The sequence below is a fragment of the Rutilus rutilus genome (assembly GCF_951802725.1).
Source record: "Rutilus rutilus genome assembly, chromosome: 5".
Taxonomy (NCBI): domain Eukaryota; kingdom Metazoa; phylum Chordata; class Actinopteri; order Cypriniformes; family Leuciscidae; genus Rutilus; species Rutilus rutilus.
Genome location: NC_140213.1, coordinates 34,837,126 through 34,853,488, shown reverse-complemented (window position 1 = coordinate 34,853,488; position 16,363 = coordinate 34,837,126). Strand labels below are relative to the sequence as shown.

Below are 16,363 nucleotides of genomic sequence, written 5' to 3'. Positions count from 1 at the left end.
GGAACGTACTCACAGTATTCCTCATTTAAATAATTCCAACCCAAAAAAAGAACAAATGAAAAAAGGGTAATGCCTGGTTGAGTTGCTTTAGTAGTGTGTTGTTGCCATGTCCAAGTGTAAGCTGAAACTTGCGGTTATAGTAAGGGATGTGACATTTGCGAAACAAGCTTGAAGTGGTTGACCAATCACAACACACTGGTCCAGCTGACCAATCAGAGCACATTGTGCTTTTCAGAAGGAGGGGCTTCATGGAGAAAGGTACTAAACAGAGCGTTACTGACAGAATGGGAAGAGAGGTGCTGCAACAATGTAAAATGTGAAAACCAATGCGTTTCTTGAACATTCGAGCATGAAAAGATATTCTTATACACACCAAAAACAAAATTAAAGACATTGTAAAAGGGCATAAAATGGCCTCTTTAACAACTAGGTAACAACCCATTATTCGGTTAGAGTTCATTAGAGTGTGAGTTTACCGTCATAGCCAGGAGCTTGCCGTAAGTGAGGTGCGCAGGTATATGGTCCGGCTTGGATCGGAGAGATTCCTTATACCAGTGTTCTGCCTCTGTCAGTTTGTTCAGCCTCATGTAGGCCTCTCCTATGAGGGGAGGAGACAGGGGTCAGGTCAACATGTCAAAAGTTAAGGAAGCACATAAACCCCCCTCGCCGTGGTTTATCCCATAGCAAAAATAGAGGCAATCAACTGAAAATGACCCACAAAAAGTCTGAAATGTGATACTGTAGCCTGTAAAATGAGCGCTGAGTGAAACCAACATTAAGCTGGGTGATTGTTTAGTGACCAGCAAACATTAAATTATTTATTAGATTACATCAGATTATTTATATTAGACAATTTTTGCATGGGATATAAAAAATTAAAATAAAAAATTAAAAGGCATGAGGCCTCAAAAATAATCCTGCCAATGGCCTTTTGGATTTTTTAATGTTTCTGAAAGCAGTCCTCTAATTATCCTTGTCCTCACCCAGGCTGCATTTATTTGCTCAAAAATACAATAAAACAGCAAAATATGAATTATAATATATATAATTATAATTTAATGCATCCCTGTGATGGCAAAGCTGAATTTTCAGCCTCATTACTCCAGACTTCAGTGTCACACGATCCTTCAGAAATCATTCTAATACGTTTCTGGATCTAATATGATGCTAGATGAATAGAAAGTTCAAAATAAAATTATTTATTTGAAATACAAATCTTTTTAATAAAATAAAAATGTACTCACACTTGGTTCAGTATTAATTTTGGACTGAGAATAAAAAGTTACATTAAAAATTAAAGTAAATACATCACAAGCAAAAACGAACTTTAAAAATGTAAATACTTAAATTAATTGGTTAACAATTCTTAAAAAAAAAAAAACAGAAAAAGAAAAACTATTTATAAGAAACAAACAAATTACGTATACTACTCTAAAAATACAGCGCCCCTCTCTGGCCTTTAGCTCAGCAATTGTCCTAGCGCCAACCCCACTCTTATAAATCCAGATGTAAAAGCAGACTCTTTAAGACACGAGTATAAACACACACTCCTATCCTTTAAACATCATCTAATATAAACACCCATCTGCAATAACACACACGCTCCTCTCAGACAGATTATTATAGAAGAGCGAATCACAGCTACTTCACTGAGATAACACAGCCTAAACATTGTTAATGTAATGTAATTAGAGCAAAAATAACATAAGCAGAGGGTACGTGACTACACTGGGGTTTCACATGACCCGCCAATCTGAATACAAGTCTGTCTGTGTTGTGTTGGTGTCAAATATAGGACATGTGGGTCATTAAAACAGCCTCAAGTCAAATAACGCTGGAATTTTCAGTATTATTATTATTATAAAACAGTAATCATCATCTAATCACAGTTCAAGAGAAGCATATCTTGCAAAAAGAAAAGAGCGAGGGGATCTTGTTTAATAGTTATTACAGTGCTCCATTAAAGTCTTAAACATGTTGAGGAGTGCATTTTTTATATTTTAATTAAAAAATTCCTAACTTACTTACGCTGAGGATTTTTTTTGTATTGATATAAAACATGACTTTGTTGTTATTCAATCACAATTACGGTGTATATAACCAATCTATTGCACTGTAGCCTATTCCAGTTCTTACGTTCTGAATGTGATGTCATTCTGTTTTTGATCAATTTACCACTTCAACTTCAATAGAGACTGTTGACTAAAACACTTGTGTTTGTAATGATGATGATGATGATGATGATGTCAGGTGGCACAATTGATGTGAATAGCTATTGCTTTGAATGCATTTATATGTATACTTCCATGATTATTTTTCTGTCTTTAAATGTAAAATTGAATGCTTAAGATATTATTCCCTAGAATGCAATTACAAATTGATATGAATAAAACACACCACCACAAAATAATGTGTTAGGCACTGTAGACACTCAAAGGGTTACTTTGCTAAGATTTCACAATCAAATTTTTACAAATATTTGGTTGCACCACCTGACAAAATAATAGTCAAAAAATGAATTTAAACACTTTGAAATGTTATTTAACAACTGATTTTTTAAAAACACATAATTCCTGACTCTACATTATGAATATGCATTACATCCATTTTGAAAAGACTGAAAAAAAAAAACACTTTTTTGAAGCTTTGTCATTGACCCAAATGTACAAAACTTCCTCAGTAAAGTTGTATTTGGTCAGAGAACACAGCTGTACATTTTGGCTGTTAAAATGAGCTAAATACAGTTGAAACAGCAAAAACAAACAAAAGAACACAGAAAAAGACAAGTGACCACAAATGAGCTTAGGGAGAAACAAACAGGGAAAGGAGAAATGAGTGTTATGATGAGATAATTGTGAGAAAACGGATGAGAGGGAAAGCTGTGGGTTGGTAAATGTGTTGCATAAGATATTAAAATCCAACAGTTTGCTCCCATGCTTTAAATAAAATTGGATAACGATTCTCACGCTCTCTGTGTTGCACAAAGCGTCTAACTTATCGTGTGTGTGAAGCTGTTGACTCAAGCTGACAAAATCAATTCTATAGATCAAAGAAAGCTTTGGAAATGGGTTCATGAGAAAACGCACCAATAAAGTAACAGACCCAGACTTGTGAGACAAGATAAAAAAACAACAATATGGAGTTACACTTACAGTATGTAAGGGATAATGTACAGTCAGTCAGTCAGTCTTTATCACAAAATAAATCTGACACTGATGGTTTGCATCACCCTGAAGTGGTTTATTTTGCAACAATGACCTACTGACTGTACATTATCCCAGTTATTAAACAAATGCTTACCAAATAAATACTGTGTATGACAGGAAATATTGATTTGAGTTGAAATTATTATCTTGTGTATTTTATTATTTTGTAGCTAGCTTAAAGCATAATGCATAAAAAAAGCATAATGGTTGCGACAGAAAAAAACAAAAAACAGCTTTGCCATCACAGGAATAAAATATATTTATTTTAAATCTTAATATTTGACTATTTTTTTTTATGAAAGACTACTTTCATTTTTTTCTTTTTTTTTTCTTACTGACTAGTTGGATATAAAAGTTCCATTGAATGTTTTATGCTCATTTTTAACAATACTATCCTCCAAGAGACATAAAAATCCCATAGGTATGCTGCGATAGACAACAATCACATATACAGCTTGTATATAAATATAAACTGCAGTAATATAAATATAAAAATACATATGACAGCATTCTTGTGAGTCGAAAGAGACAAACTTACCCATCATATTATAAAGGCTCTGTGGGGCAAACTGCCTGGGCATATTCTGAATTGCCTCTTTATATACAGATATGGCCTCCTAAAAAAGGATTAAACCATTAATTCAATAAAAAGCCACAACTAAAAGCATAATGAAGCACTCAGACTAAAAGTCAATTCCTGTGAAACCTTTTTTTTTAAGGTTTATAAATTACAACTGTGGTGCAAAAATGGGTTGAGACTTACACTTTCATGTCATTTGATCATGTCATCAGATTTGGTGTAAACAGACTTTAAAACTAAAGGGTTTAACTGTGCAAAGATCAGCTCACCTCCTGGTGACCCTGTTCATGAAGAAGCTTTCCCAGGTTATACAGGCAGCTGGTGACGGAGCTCTTGTGTGCATGAGGATCCTTCAGGTTTTCATCTGGGATATCGGCACAAGTGACAAAGGTGCGCTTGGCCTCCTCTAGACGGCCCTGGTTCATCAGGACAATTCCTGTGTTCAAGTAGGCGGCTGAATGGGAAAGAAAACCGGGTGAATATCCGTGCAAAAGGTAACGAGGCTTATTGAGGCTCAAAGAAAGACCTCCACTGGGGCTAGTGGAATGAACTAGTTGATTTATGCAGATTGGCGGCCTGCAGTCTAGTCGATAAGGTGCCAATACATATTCACTATCCTCCTGGCCAGAATCAACTCTGAATCAGCAGGGGAATATCCACTCCAGCTGCAAGCTTAATTCTGATTAACTTAATAGATCATAATATACACATAGAACCACAGATAGAAATGAGTTTACATCACAGGATGGGACAATCCATCACGACTCATGCAGCAAGTAATCAGGAAAAGTAGACATCCATCAGTCTCCTGAAGGCTGCTCTGATCTCACACTATTACAGATCTGTTACAGACGTCACACAAACCAGCCTAATTACACACTGGCTGCTAAAAAAAAAAAAAAAGCCCAAAATCCTTTCATACTATCTGGCAATACGGACGCATTTGCATCAGGAAATCAGGAAGTTGCACTAAATGTCTTATCCTTTTGTGAAGCAAAACTTATAGTTCACCCAAAAATGAAAATTATGTTATCATTTACTCACCTTTATGTTGTTTCAAACTTGTATGACTTTCTTTCATCCGTTTAACAAAATAAAATATTTTAAAGAATGTTGGCAACCTAAAAGTTTACGGTAGTCATTGATTTCAATAGTATTTTGTCCCTACCATGGAAGTCAATGGCTACTGTCAACGGTCTGGTTACCAACATTCTTCAAAATAAGGCTGAGTAAATGATGACATATTCTTTTCATTTGTGGGTGCACTAACACTTTAAAAATCCCAAGGCCCCATTGCACGCATCATGACCATTTTCTCCCAGGACAAATCTACAAATTTAAGCAGAGCAGCAATAATTTCCTCCCATGAGACTAAAAACAACATGGGAAATTATATGTGAAACCTTAAAACGGACAAAAATAGCACATGCATTTCATCTGGATACAGGACAAGCAAATGCATCAATATTTGCCAGATAATTATGAAAGGATTTTTGGCCTTGATTTTTTTCCCCCAGTTGAAATCAAATCAAACGTCTGTCATTCCTTGACAAGAGGAAACAGAGCAACTGTTTAGGCCTGTGAATAATCATTATTTCTTTAATGCTGGACTTCATCTACACACACACACACACACACACACACACACACACACAAACACAAACACACACACACACACACACACACACACACACACACACACACACACACACACACACACACACACACACACACACACACACACACACACACACACACACACATTCAATTTGTAGTTGCCTGGACACAGTAAAGACTGAGAAGGCTTGAAATTGTTCATAAAAAGAGGAGCTGTACTTACAAGCCAGTGTTGGCCTGCTCCCAATTGCCAGCTTATAGTAGTGGAGGGCCTCTGAGAATCTATTGTTTTCCTGGAGCAACAGACCCCTGCAATCCAAGGGAAGAAAAAAAAAACAAGAAGAGTTTCAAAGTATGGTGTTATTACCCAATAGTGCAACACAATTAATTAATATTGACGAAAAAGGAAACAGGTCATAAATAAACCATTATAGCCACTTCATTTATATCCACATTTGTTCAATGATATTTGAGTTACATAACTATGAAATCGACTTCCAGAGAACAAAAACTAACATAAAGCCCTTGATTTTGAACTAATATTTCAGAAGGCATCCCCCCAAATGCACTGTGATGGGTTCAATTATTTTGGAAAAATAAACAAATAAAAACACACACACACACACACACATACATATATATATATATATACACATTATAAATAAAACTAGAAATCAGAATATAATTGTTTTAAAGGATTATATTATTAATTATTAATATATAGCCTACTTTTCTTATGAATAATTTAATGCTGTTTATTATAAAAACATTTGCAGGATAACGTTCCATGCAGTGGGATGGAGTGTGCAAAATCTGTCACACTAATCTCAGGCAAGTTGAAAAAATTGAGATGCATCGAGAATCGTTTTGTAATCACATCACGACTCTCTGAATTAAAGCCAAATCGAATTGTGAGGTGCCTAAGGATTCCCAATCCCACTGCTTTATATGGATAACTGAATAGCCCAAACGTGTGCGGTTTATGAATTATGTATTAAGTGCCTTAATGCCCTGACTGTGGAGGTTAATGTGTCTAGGGGGGGTCCCTGTCACCGTCCTCTGGAAGGCTGATGAATCTGGGGACAGTCATCGTCTGGCCTCTCAGAGATTTCCTGAGATTTAATAGGACAGATCGATAGAGTCTGCCGCGAGGAGGAAGTTCGCTCACTCACAGGTTATACAACATGTCAGCCATGTTCCTCCGGTAGTACAGAGCGTTCCTGTAGGCTTGCTCGGCCTCCGCCACCTTTCCCTGGTTCTTGAGGACGTTTCCCAAGTTACCCCAGGCTGAGGAAGGAGAATAAAACATATTTAAATGAATAGAACAAAAGAAATGAGTCTCGACACATCTGAAATCGATGGACAAACAACCTACAAAATACAAAAAAACGACACTTTTTTCCTCAGAAAAAAGACGCAAGTATGCACTACGAAAAAAAACCCTTAATTAAATAATGATGATAATAATAAAAATAATAAAACCAACTTTCCACAACATTTTATCATGGTTGTATAAAACACATATTTAGCAACTAAAACATAATAAGCGTGTTGCCGTGTGGTAATTTTTTTTTCCTGGTTATCAAAATATGTAAATTGCATGTACTTTCTTTGTTAGATTATTGGTTTAACCTTTGAAGTGGTCTCCAGACTGTTGCATTTTGGTTGCGGTTAGGTTACAGTGCAACATTGTGAAATTTTATGAAAATGTTTTGTGCTTGCGGATACAGAAATTGAAATTCACAAAGGTTAAGAGTGCTTACGAGAGGCACAAGCAAGGGGAAAAAAAAGTAAATTACATTAAAATAATGCAATCTTAGACTCAACCCATGCATAGTATCTGTGCCATGAAAAGGGGTGAGAGTGCCATAGCCTGTAAAATTGGATCACGGGGAGGTAATTACAAAGTCATATTGATGCAGTCTGGCTTGATAAATGATTTAAATGAAATTGTGATAATCAGTTTGAGAGATTTCGCAAATGAAGATAACGGGCTGTCATTAATAGATTGAATTTATTAAGAGAGGATGATCATTTAACAGTTCAGTGGTTCTCTTACACACAACAAATGAATTTGATGCATGAATCAATGTGAGTAATAAACTGAAGGAACTTTTAAATTAATCTAATGCACTAGCATTAGTGCATTATGCTTTATGCATTATGCTAATGCTTACAATAAAATAAAATAAGTAACATTCTCAGTGTTAATGGAAAATAGCACTTTAAAGGCATCTGCGGTTCTTTTTTTAGTATTTTTACACTTTGTAAATGTCAATATCACTTAGTTAAAAAATAAATAAAGTAATGTTTTATATTTAAATTTAAATCTTTGAGAGATACACAACTAAACTCTAAAAGAAGTACAGAAATGAAGAGATGCTTAGGAAACTCAAAACTTTTCATGAGCAACTGCCATTTTTGATTTGCAAAAGCATTTATTTTTATTTTGGGGAAATAAATGATTGCAACACATCCTGCTTTCACATCGTCAAGTAACACTTTCCAACTCCTGGTTGTTGTACTGTTGATGGATGTGAACTTGACTTTGGGGAACTAAATACTACAATATGGCTGAATAAACTAGAATTATGGTCTGAATAAAGCAGGGTTCAACTAGAATTAAAACCATAAAAAACATTTTTGTCACATCAAATAAAATATTTGTTAATAATATAAAAAAAAACATATATATATAAAAAATGTAAACTTATTTAATTTCAGCTAGTTGCCGAGGCAAAATTGAACTTTAGCTTATGTACTAAAATAACTAAAACCAAAATAACATTTAATAAAAACTACATAGACATAATAAAAACAAAAATTTGAAATTAAACTGGAAAATATTTGATATATATATACTATTTCAAAATATTAATAAAAACTATTATACAATCTCAATGATACTAAAATAACACTGAAATAGAGAACAATCTTGAAAGCTTCTAATGGTGATTATAATATCTTTGAATAATTATATAATAATAGGGAACAAAAAATAGGCAGAAAATAGGTTGAAACTCCTGAATTACTTGGACTATATAAAAATTACCTTTAGCAGGGTTCACAGATATTCCTGACTTGTATAGCATCTCCTCGTTCTGCCAGTCACGGTTCCTCAACACGGTCTTAATCCCAAAGAGAAGGACCAGGGCGGCAGAGCAGCCTAGAACCAAAGTTCTGGAGGACTTCCTCCTCAATCTAATGTATAAAGCTCTCATCCCCACTGCTACCAACAGGCAGAAGCCCATGCTAGGGATGTACAGTACTCGCTCCGCCACCACAAAGCCCACATAGAAGAACAGGTTGATGGCAGGCAGGAAGGGAACGACCAGTAGACCCAATGAGAAGACCACCAAACTCTCTGTGGTGGGTAAAGATGACGAATAGTGTTTTGCAGTACCGTTTGTTCCATTCACGTGCACTGAGTTGGAGTAAAAACTCGAGGGTTCATAATCAGAGCTACAACTGTGTCCGTTCGTGGACTTCCCGTTTGCTACATGATTGGCTTTCCCGTTGGTCTCCTTGCTTTTGGTTGGGTATTGGCGAAGGCCAAACCACGTCAGCGTCAGAAGCGAGGCGTAGAAGGCAACGGTGTGGAGGTTTCGCCAATCTGCAACGCTCCTCAGAAGAGGCAGGGCGTCCATTGACCAATCAAAACTCAGCATGTCAGGGCACAGGAGGAGCCAAACGTTCATGGCGGGGAGGAAAAGGAACGTTAGCGTTCTAGTCAGGAAACAGGGACAATCGGCTGCAGGGTTGTCCGAGTTGGAGAAGTTTGGAGGTTTGTTGCCCATCCAGTAAAGACGGCAAGCCAGAAGGATGATACCCCAGAAGCCCAGAAGAAACACGCTCAACAGCAGGTGCAGGTTCTTCTTCTGAGAAACAAAAAACAGAGAAAACAACATGGATGAGAGCACAAAATGACTGAAATATAAAAAAAGCAGAATCAAATGTATTCAAATGTATACAATAAAATAAATTAGGCTGGGCACAATCAAAAGCATACAAAAAAGGAACTTGATTTCATTTAGAAAAAGAGACTAAATAAGTAGGCCTATGCAATAATAATAATAAAACATAATCTAGCCAGTTTAACTGAACAAAACAACAGCAAATAAATAAAATTTGAATTTTATGACTTGATTTGAATTGATTACATAAAAATGAATGACATTTTTAAGGCAAATTCTAGGGAGGCAATTTCTGCACGAAAACAAAACATAGATGAGAACAAACTGACCGGAACATTTCAATAAGGAGAACCATTTTATTTTTCTGTATGACTTCAAACCCTTGAGCTCAAGTCTGGACAAGGTCTTGTTAGTAAATCAACACCAAGACTGACCAATAAGTCAAAGATTTCCAACTGCATTAAATAAGAAATAGAAATGAAGAAAATAAGCAGCAGATCCAACACCAAGTAAATTGAGATCGGAAAAATAAATACTGTAGCCCAATCTGGAACACAAGCAACCTTAATGAGCAATTTGTCGGGAGTTTTAAGGGTTATTCAATACATACATGCACGTACTACGGTTTCACCGTGACATCAATCCTTGCAAGGCCTGCGATGGTTAACGAGAATCAGACCTTTGCATCTCCAGTCACTGCAAACAATTTAAAACCGCTGGCCAAATGTAGACACACATTTTCCACATTTTTCAGAGAGCCCAGAATAATAAACGTAGCGTCACTGACTGCTGGTCAGCGAGTACAGCTTGACGTCACAGCACAAGGCAGCGCCGCATTTATCTCTGTCTCGTACAGCCGGCTTTTACAGACTTTATCAAATAAACAAGATATGGCCTCATAAAGGTGCCAATCCATCATACCGCAGTGCTGATATTAAACACTCCAACGTGAAAATGATTTCAAAGTATTTATGGAGTGTTCGAATATTTTACATGTTAAGTAAAAGGGGGGATACATTGTACAGTTCCCAGTAGAGCAGCTGCAGAGTTCAGTACTCCTTTTTCATGTTGACTTTGGATCGAGGACACCCTCGAGCAGTTTTATGACTTCCTCCAAACACGGAACTCATTCGGCACGGACGGCAAACAAACACACAAATGATTACTTCAAGGCCGCGTCGATCGCCATTAAAGGGATAGTTCACCCAAAAACGAATGTTTACTCGCTCTCATGTCGTTCCAAACCTGTATTACTTGCTTTCTTCTGCAGAACACAAAAGGAAATGTTAGGCAGGATGTTAACAGTCAATTTCAGTACAATGAAAATGAGAACAGACACCGTTGAACCACAGAAATCAAATGACTTGTATGCCATATTCAAAGCCATATGAAACTATATGCGAGGAATAGACCAAAATTGAAGTCGCTATTTGCTGAAAATCTTCATTTTTGGCATCAGTTATGATAAATGCATGTTGCGTAAGTTAAATGACGCAACACAGAACTGCAAATTATATTTCAGATCTGGGGCGGACGGGAACATTTTCAGCTAGAAATATGTTTGACTCGTATTAACTATATTTATACTTTTTGTCAGTTTAACCCTCAGACGGTCCTCGGTCATTTCTGACCGAAGAATTTTCTGTTTTGAATTTCTAAAAATCACAGCTTCATCGGAATGTTACAAAACTTGGTGACTTTTATGGCATTAGGTATATGTGAACACACAAAAAATATTAGGTCATGATCCGAGCATGCTAAGTCGTCGTGAAAAAAACAGTCACACTTGTGGTCTTCGGTCAAAAATGACCCCCATAGGAAATGAATGGGAAATTGACAAAAAATTTAAAAATCCAAAATTATTATTATTTTTATTTTTTATATTATTTTACATAAAGTGTTATAATTGAATGAATTGCATTTTTTGTTACAAATTCAAAAAAAAAAAAGTAAAAAAAAGAAGTAAATGTGTCCATAAACAGCTGGGGAATTCACATGCCTCTCCATAGAGAGCTGTACATGCCATCTAGTGGTTACACCATGGTTCTACGCTTTCTCTCCATACTCTCACCAGATGGTGCTAATCTGCTTAAAAAATGTTTTTTTTTGAAGGCCTAGACTCTATATTAAACTAAAATACTGCATTAAAAAAAATAAAAACATATACATATACACACATATATATATATATATATATATTTTTTTTTTAATGGCAAACATAGACCATAAATATTGCATAAATATTAATAAATTCAATAAAATTCTCTCAAAATACAAAATTAAAAAGAAAAAATATTATAGAACAAAAATACATTGCATTGGTTTTACTGGGATGGAGGAAGTTTCATTTTTAGGTGTCCGGTCACTTCTGACCGGGAAGGCCCAGGATGTGACTCCGAAACGAAGACCGTCTGAGGGTTAAGAGTTTGCTAGCATTCACCTCCATTCACTTTCAATGTATGGAAAAGAACAGAATACATCTCCTTTTGTATTCCACAGATTTGGAACAATGTGAGTGAATGGCAGATTTTTCATTTTGATAAAAGATGCTACGTACAGTACATCTGGAAAATGCTGATATTAAAGATTAATGCGGGAAGAATTAACAAAGCATTCCCCCTAAAGGTTATTTGTGAACAATTTTGTCAGTCCAAGACACCATTATTGTAACTTAGAGAATTGTTTCCCCTCCCTGCTGACTCCCTAACAGAATATGAGACAGTGAGTATGTGTTCTGCATTAATGTCCAGCTGTTCTATACAATATTGATTTTTTTTGGTCCTGTTTTTGGTCATCTCTGCTTCAGACAAAGAGCACATTATTGCTCACAGGGGAAATGTCTGTAACAGGCCACTTCCCATGTAATCATGTTATGTAGCACAGATGTACAGAGCATATCCCAAATGACATAACCTGTATCATAAGTCCTGACAGGCACACAGCTCTGAATGTGTGACCACATGCCACCAGAGAGGCTTAAAAAAAAGAGAATTGAATAGATAATCGTTTTAATAATATACAAATACTATACTGTACTGTATTTATATATATAAATATTGCAGTATAGTATCCATGTCTGTAAGACATATCAATCTGTCATCAATTAAAGTCTGGCACAACATCAAGTTAACTGCCTGTCTCTCTAGTTCCTGTGACATCTGTTTAAGTTTGCTGACCGAAGGTATGATGCGTGCATTAATGATCCTGAAAGATGAATAAGCAATACAACTAACTACAACAATAGCTTGAACATACATAAAATGAGTACAGTAAGATATTACACACAATAATTGTGTACATAAATAAAAATGGTTAACATGATAAATATTGATAAGATCTCAAGGTATTTTGATTTCATGCATACAGTATGGTTGGCCGTTTCAGGTGGAACGTGCATGCATGTCCCGGCGGAGTGAACTGCAGGCTGAAGGGAAGAGGTCGTAAACGGGACGTCCCACAGGGGTCTTGAAGCGGCAGGCTACAGAGGCCAAGCGGAACTGTCCGACTGAAGAGAAATACAGAACTGTAGCCAGGCAGGTTCTGCATCTTAGAACCTAAACTACCGTGGTATGAAGTTTACAACTGCCCACATAAATCTCTAAAAAGTTAATTTCTTGTATTTCTTGTATCGTTTTCTATTTTTTTATGGTTGCCTGTTTGTATGTCTTGCCATAAAACTAATTGCCCACCCCTGGGGACATAAATACAGTTGAAGTAAAGAAGAAAATTAGAAGAAAAAACTACTGCAGCAAAAATAACAGTTTTCAGAAATGATTTTCATTTAAAAAGTTTAGTATCGATTCTTAAAGAACAAATCGATGAAATCCAGAACAAATCAATCTTTTAACCCATGTCTTTTTCAGTGGTGTGCGACAACTAGCTAACAATGAAAACACAAATGTTTTCTTTTCCAAAAATAAATGTGAAATTAATAATATAATAATACATCTAATATTATAAATATAAATATACATCAGGGTTTCTGCAGGTTTCAGTAAGTCAAATTTAAGACCTTTTTAAGACATTTTAAGACCATAAAGATTGAAATTTAAGACCTACACGACGCATTTTCCAAGTTAGATAGTTACCTCGGGATCATTAGAGTATCTATCTATCTTTCTATCTCTCTAGGATTATCTGATGTGTGTGTGTGTGTGTGTGTGTGTGTGAGAGAGGGAGAGGTAGATTTTTTTTAATAGAAAATTGTACTTTTGCATATTATACTGTAAAAACACAATTATTGTTGATTTTAGTTGATCATAGTTGATCATAACTAGAGAGGAAATGATGAGATGATTAAAGTGACCAGAATTATCACGGTTATCACAGAATCCTGTTCAAAAAGTACTAATACTACAGAATGAAGTCAATTCAACAAGTTTTATGTCGAAAAACAGCAAATAACAAATTGATTAGCATCAATATGCACTTTTTGTTTACGTAAACATTAAAATACCATTAAAAATGATGGCCAGATTTTAAAAGAGTGTCTTGCAACATGTTATCTACTAACATGTACAAGTTCAAATAAAGTTTTGACAAAAAAGGTTTTATACAAAGATAAACCTCATATTTCAGCCTTTAAATCATTTTTTATAAAAAGAATGAGTCAAAAAAGATAAATCACTGACATTTACACATTAGCTTATATTTATTAGTAGTGTTTGGGTGCACCCCCATCCTTCATGTTGACTGAGCTTTAATGTTGTTATGGAAAGGGGTGATCGGTTGGTTCCTGTCACATGACCTGCGGTGCGTTTGCGGCATTCTGAAAAGTGTAGATTTTTTTCATTTCGTTACGCCTGGTAAAAAATTTAGCAGGTTCTCGCTTCAATTATGAGCGTGCTTGCCGCGCGCCTACATTTGAACAAACTTGAGCGCGCAAAAGACGCGATATGTGAACGGCCTCTGGCGAGCTAACGTTAGCTCATATGAAGCCACGAGCTATTGGTAACACGCGAGCGACGTGTTGGAGACCCCTGCTCTAGGGCTCCGCTTTGTAGGCTACAACTCCATACTTTTTTGCTACTTTGTAATAACTTTCTGCGGCCAGCGTTTCTGGAAATGAACGAGGGTAAACACTTTTTTAGACCTGACTAAATGAAATTTAAGACCTAGGATGAAAATCTGGCCGTTTTTAAGACTTTTTAAGGCCTTAAATTTAAAGTTCAGAATTTTAGACTTTTTAAGACCCCGCGGAAACCCTGATACATAAAAATAAAAAGCTTAATCCTATGTTTCGGGCCCTATTGTTGATGCTAAATCCACTGGAAATCAGTGCCAATACCAAGCTTTAGCAATTGTGTGCATGCAATTAAAATATTTACCACAAAAAAAATTTAAATAAAGCCTGTATGTTCAGCATAAAGTGTTCACATATGTCCATTTAAACTTTGTTTTGTGGATAATTTCAGTCTTTTTTTTTGTCAACTTTATACTTAAAAAATCTAGATAAAAAGTTTGAGAAAAACATTTCCCATTTACAGTGATAAAAACATTCAAAATCTAACTGAAAGTGATGAGGTCACTGTGCAATTTGCACATATATGAATAGAGAACTGTACTGTAGTCAGTGAAGACATCGTGTTGCTTCTTCAACTGACTGAAAACAAGATGCCTGCCGAGTGTCATGATACTTGATAACATAAATAGCGGCTTTGATATGGCATTTTATTTATTTATGATTTTATTTTAAAGCAAATTCATTAGACTGGATACAACTCTTAACAATTATTTTTTTTTTGCTGCCTTGCAAGAACTGCAATTTCCTAGGTTACACTTGAAAGTCCTCACATAATTCACTACATCTGTAGTACAGAGACAGATCATGTCCCTAATTAGTGAACTGCACCAGTAAGACAGCGACGATCACACAGCATATAGGCATAATAACATCCTTGGAGTCAAATAATTCACTGCAGGAAAAAAGCTTTCAAAATGTCTTCACATCTATGACACTTCTCGCCTGAATGTTTCTCTTCATTGATATGGGATTTTTATATGGGCCGGGAGAGCTTTGGGGTGATGTATTACACAATCTTCATCTAGCACTGAAGGGCTGTGAATTCAAACAGATGAAAGTATGAGAGACGTTCATACTTTTCAACAGGTATAAATCTCTGCAAATAAGTATAGTTATTATGGGGACGCATCTGTCATTTTAGTGCACTTACAAGAGAATCACTGAACTCCACATAACCCTGTTAGCCAACACTCATGAAAAGCCTACAAATATGGGCAGTTTCTTGCACACACACATATAAATATATAAATAAATAAAAACTCAACTTTATACATATTACCGGCGGTCTAACGCCGCTTAAGCCCAGTGGGGGTGAGACTGAGCGAGAGAGAGCGATTGTGGAGCTCTAGCGGAGGCTGAAGATGTGTCAGTGAGGTCATGCGGGAGTGTGAATGCTTGCACACAGGATTCTCACTGGATTTATGAGGCGGCTGCAGGTTTGGGACTGTGCAGGCTCTCAAAAACCAGCATGGGTTTTAGCACTTGCAGGTTCAGAGCCAAAACACATAGACCCTGGGATTTGCGTAGGTTTGAATCTCTCTGTGTGTGTGTGTATAAGATATTATACATGTACAATTCTGTATATTGTATAATTTTAAGATGAAGCAACTACATTACTAAATGAAAATAAATAAACTTCAACAAAAATGTATTAAACCTAAACAGTAATACATAAAAAAATATATATTAATACAAAAAGCATTAACAAAATAAAGCAAATTAAAAATATGAATGAAAACCATAATAATATTTAAATGATACTAAAATAACACTGGTTCTTGGTCTTGTGTATAATTCATCAGAGCACACTGTTGTGAGGAAAAATAGCTTTATTGCATAATATTTCATGCATATGTAATAACATTCTCATACTTTCAGTATAACTTAAAGGGTTAGTTCTGCCAAAATTGAACATTCTGTCAGTAATTACTCACCCTCGTGTTGTTCCAACCCCATAAGACTTTCGTTCATCTTCGGAACACAAATTAATATATTTTTGATGAAATCTGAGAGCTGTCTCACT

General features: G+C 35.7%; 1 protein-coding gene across 1 annotated transcript in view; it reads right to left on the bottom strand.

Moving 5' to 3' along the window:
* Positions 1-16,363, bottom strand: part of tmtc2b (transmembrane O-mannosyltransferase targeting cadherins 2b) — a 109,111-nt gene that overhangs the window by 19,493 nt on the left and 73,255 nt on the right. The window contains exons 3-8 of the mRNA XM_084409690.1: positions 8,456-9,281; positions 6,576-6,690; positions 5,627-5,712; positions 4,056-4,240; positions 3,745-3,823; positions 477-598 (exon numbers count right to left, since the gene is read on the bottom strand). Of these exons, the coding sequence (XP_084265816.1) occupies positions 477-598; positions 3,745-3,823; positions 4,056-4,240; positions 5,627-5,712; positions 6,576-6,690; positions 8,456-9,281 (1,413 nt within the window). The remainder of the gene's footprint in view (positions 1-476; positions 599-3,744; positions 3,824-4,055; positions 4,241-5,626; positions 5,713-6,575; positions 6,691-8,455; positions 9,282-16,363) is intronic.